Raw genomic sequence first — 3,486 nt, 5'->3', positions numbered from 1 at the left:
AAACCGTACCGCGGCACGCCCTGCACACGTCTTGCACAGTGCCACCGTAAACCTACTCGCTACGACGGAGTGGCCTGACGAGGAGAACAGGGACCGAGGACGGAGGTCATACCGCACCAGGCGACGTGGGCTTCAACAAGACTAGGCAGCACCTGTACACTCACTATCTTATCTTCTCCGACTTGTAAGGTTGTTCCCTTTACTATAAAAAGGGACGGACCCTCCACTTCTGGGCACTCGGACGTTCACACATGCACTCTTACACTTTCACACTCTCACACACTTAGCGCACTTCTGAGCTCCTGCCACTCTCTTCCACTGAGACGAGAACAAGGCCAGGACTCAGGCACCCCCCTCTCATACTCCTCTCGTTTGTACCCCTACCGCAAACTTTGAGCACCTGAGCTCAAGAATAAAGTCGATCGACGGACCCCGACTGGACGTAGGGCGTGTTGCCCGAACCAGTATACATCCTGTGTCATTGTGTGCTAAGCCATATCCGATCTAATGCACAGTAAAACTACAAATATTTACTTGTCGGCCAGATTTCGCACTGACACTTAGTGACCGAGCCTTTGTGGCAAGTCAAGGGGCACCTTGGGAGAGACTTGGTGACCAGGAAGCAATACTCTTGTATGAGTGCTTCAACAACGTGGACTAGTGGTGGCTTAGTGCCTACCGATACCACGGGATAAATTCTTGTGTCAAGAGTTTGCTTCCCTTCATCCCCTTCTTACATTTCCGCATTTCTTCTTGCAACTTGCGTGCCTTTACTTTTCTAGAGTAGTATCTTGATAGGATTGGCTATAGATTGCAAAACTTATTTTAGGATGAGGATTTCACACTAGATCAACCATAGATTGCACATCTAGATAGCATGATCTAGTTTATATTTTGATGCAACTAGTAGAAGCCATAGGTTAAGGTTTTTAAGTTGCCTAATTCACCCCCTCCCCCTCTTAGGCTACGAGCACCGACTCCTTTCAATCTGGCATGGAGGTTTCAGCGACTATATGAACGGGAATGTTGGTGGGTGCCACGGAAAGGCTTCGGCTCTGCTGCCGTTTGGCGGGCGGAGTTAAATCCGCTTGAGATGTGTTGAGTTCGGCACGTGTTGATGTCCCAATCCAACCGGCTGATGTGTTGTTAAGTTGAGTTAACTGCGATGGCGTGGTGCGGCATGTGTAGATGATCCAATCCAACCTACCAATATTCGTGTTTATCTCGTCCAGTCAGGGCCTGTTTGGCTCACTAGTGTTAAAGTTTAACACCCCTCACATCGGATATTTGAATACTAATTAGAAGTATTAAACATAGGCTAATTACAAAACTAATTGCACAGATGGAGTGTAATTCGCGAGACGAATCTATTAAGCCTAATTAATACATGATTTGACAATGTGGTGCTATAGTAACCATTTGCTAATGATGGATTAATTAGGCTTAATAGATTCGTCTCGCGAATTAGAATAGGGTTCTGCAATTAGTTTTATAATTAGCTCATATTTAGTTCTCCTAATTAGCATCCGAACATTCGATGTGACACTGTTAAAGTTTAACACCTCGTATCCAAACACCCCTTTAACTTTATCTTCTTTTTGATATAACTTCGTTTAAAAAAGTTTTAAATCCGAACTCTAAGCGTGAATGCACTGCATCAACCAACCGATCGAACAATAAGTGCACTTCAAGGCACGGCCATACACACAGCTTCAGCATGCAGAAATAGACTAGCTAGCATCATCCCATCATGGCACTGAACAGTGAACAATACTTGCTTCATGCATCGACCACGAGAGCCTCTGGAACGAAGTGGCGGCATGGCGACACGAGCAATCGCCATGGCGAACGGATAGAGGGCAGCGCGTACGCATCCGTGGGGAAAACGCACACCTACTCGCCGTGATGTGCCCGTGACCTGGCGCGCGGGCCCCACGGTTACGGATCAGCACGAGAGCTCCGAGCTCGTGAGGCACGCATGGACGGTCGCCCCCCGAGACGTGCCGCCCAGCTGGCCCGCGGCGCCTCCACGTGGCGCGGCCGCGCGCACGGCCTGGCCACGTTATAAGCCACGCGCGCCGGCCGTCGCCGCACCTCCTGACCGGGCGCTCGCCTCTTAACGCTTGCTACCGCGGCGAGTCGGCAACAGCTAGCACACACTTGGTCTCGGCGAGTGACAGAGAGAAGCACAGCAGAGACGAAGGAGAGGTAATCGAGGTAGCAACCAGCTGCAAGCTAGCAGGTAGCTTTGGATCGGCGCCGAGATGAGCACGGGCGCGCGGCCGGGGCGGCGGTTCACGGTGGGGCGGAGCGAGGACGCGACGCACCCGGACACCATCCGCGCCGCCATCTCCGAGTTCCTCGCCACCGCCATCTTCGTCTTCGCCGCCGAGGGCTCCGTCCTCTCCCTCGGTACGTATGCATGGTCTCATTGACAAGTGATGATCCATTATATGCACATATATACATGCGGTGCCCGTGCATGCAGGGAAGATGTACCACGACATGAGCACGGCGGGCGGGTTGGTGGCGGTGGCGCTGGCGCACGCGCTGGCCCTGTCGGTGGCCGTGGCCGTGGCCGTCAACATCTCGGGCGGGCACGTGAACCCTGCCATCACCTTCGGCGCGCTCATCGGCGGCCGCATCTCCCTCGTCCGGGCCGTCTTCTACTGGGTGGCGCAGCTGCTGGGCGCCATCGCCGCGTCGCTGCTCCTGAGGCTGGCCACGGGCGGGATGCGCCCGCCGGGGTTCGCGCTGGCGTCGGGGGTCGGCGACTGGCACGCCGTGCTACTCGAGGCCGCCATGACGTTCGGCCTCATGTACGCCTACTACGCCACCGTAATCGACCCGAAGCGGGGCAGCGTGGGGACCATCGGGCCGCTCGCCGTGGGGTTCCTGCTGGGGGCCAACGTGCTGGCGGGCGGGCCGTTCGACGGCGCCGGGATGAACCCGGCGAGGGTGTTCGGGCCGGCCCTCGTCGGGTGGCGGTGGAGGCACCACTGGGTGTACTGGCTGGGGCCCTTCCTCGGCGCTGGGGTCGCCGGGCTCGTGTACGAGTACCTCGTCATCCCGTCCGCCGACGCCGCCGCGCCGCACGCGCACCAGCCGCTCGCGCCGGAGGACTACTAGCTAGCCGCCGGCCGCCGCGGTGGCGTCTCCTTCCTTAGTCCGATCGGGTCTTGTGTTTGTTGTGCATGTGTCGGGACAGTGTGTGCGTGTGTGTTTGCATTATATTTTGTGTGTCGTGTGAACCAGTTAATAAGGGGCCCGTACGCTACGTACCCTGTTGATTGCCCCCGTGTTTGGAGACGGTGAATCAGGCGGTGTACATTGCACGGTGTGAGTAGCAAGCGTGTAATAAAATCCGAGGTAAAAGGAGCAACACTACTTGTATATCTGTGTGACTGTCTGATTATCTGCTGGATGCTTCTGGGCTCTGGCATCGAAGTATGCTCTCCTAGGAGTACCTTGTCGTAAGCTTCTCTA

At 55.2% G+C, this 3,486-nt stretch overlaps 1 protein-coding gene across 1 annotated transcript; it reads left to right on the top strand.

Annotated features, from left to right (window-relative positions):
• Positions 1 to 2,114: 2,114 nt before the first annotated feature.
• LOC101752562 (aquaporin TIP3-1) lies at positions 2,115 to 3,382 on the top strand. The gene is made up of 2 exons (XM_004982699.2): positions 2,115 to 2,412; positions 2,489 to 3,382. The coding sequence occupies exons 1-2, from the start codon at positions 2,265 to 2,267 to the stop codon at positions 3,127 to 3,129; spliced, it is 789 nt and encodes a 262-aa protein (XP_004982756.1). The 5' UTR covers positions 2,115 to 2,264; the 3' UTR covers positions 3,130 to 3,382.
• Positions 3,383 to 3,486: the final 104 nt, after the last annotated feature.

Source organism: Setaria italica, chromosome IX (assembly GCF_000263155.2).
Source record: "Setaria italica strain Yugu1 chromosome IX, Setaria_italica_v2.0, whole genome shotgun sequence".
In the NCBI taxonomy this organism is placed as follows: Eukaryota; Viridiplantae; Streptophyta; class Magnoliopsida; order Poales; family Poaceae; genus Setaria; species Setaria italica.
The sequence above is the reverse complement of the archived record's forward strand: the minus strand, read 5'-3'. Positions and strand labels throughout refer to the sequence as shown.

What these genes read in the sequence shown, in the direction of transcription:
- LOC101752562 (XM_004982699.2), top strand. Translation starts at nt 2,265, where the DNA reads ATGAGCACGGGCGCGCGGCCGGGGCGGCGGTTCACGGTGGGGCGGAGC. An exon ending in GGGCTCCGTCCTCTCCCTCG is followed by an intron (nt 2,413 to 2,488) that starts GTACGTATGCAT and finishes CCGTGCATGCAG; the next exon opens with GGAAGATGTACCACGACATG.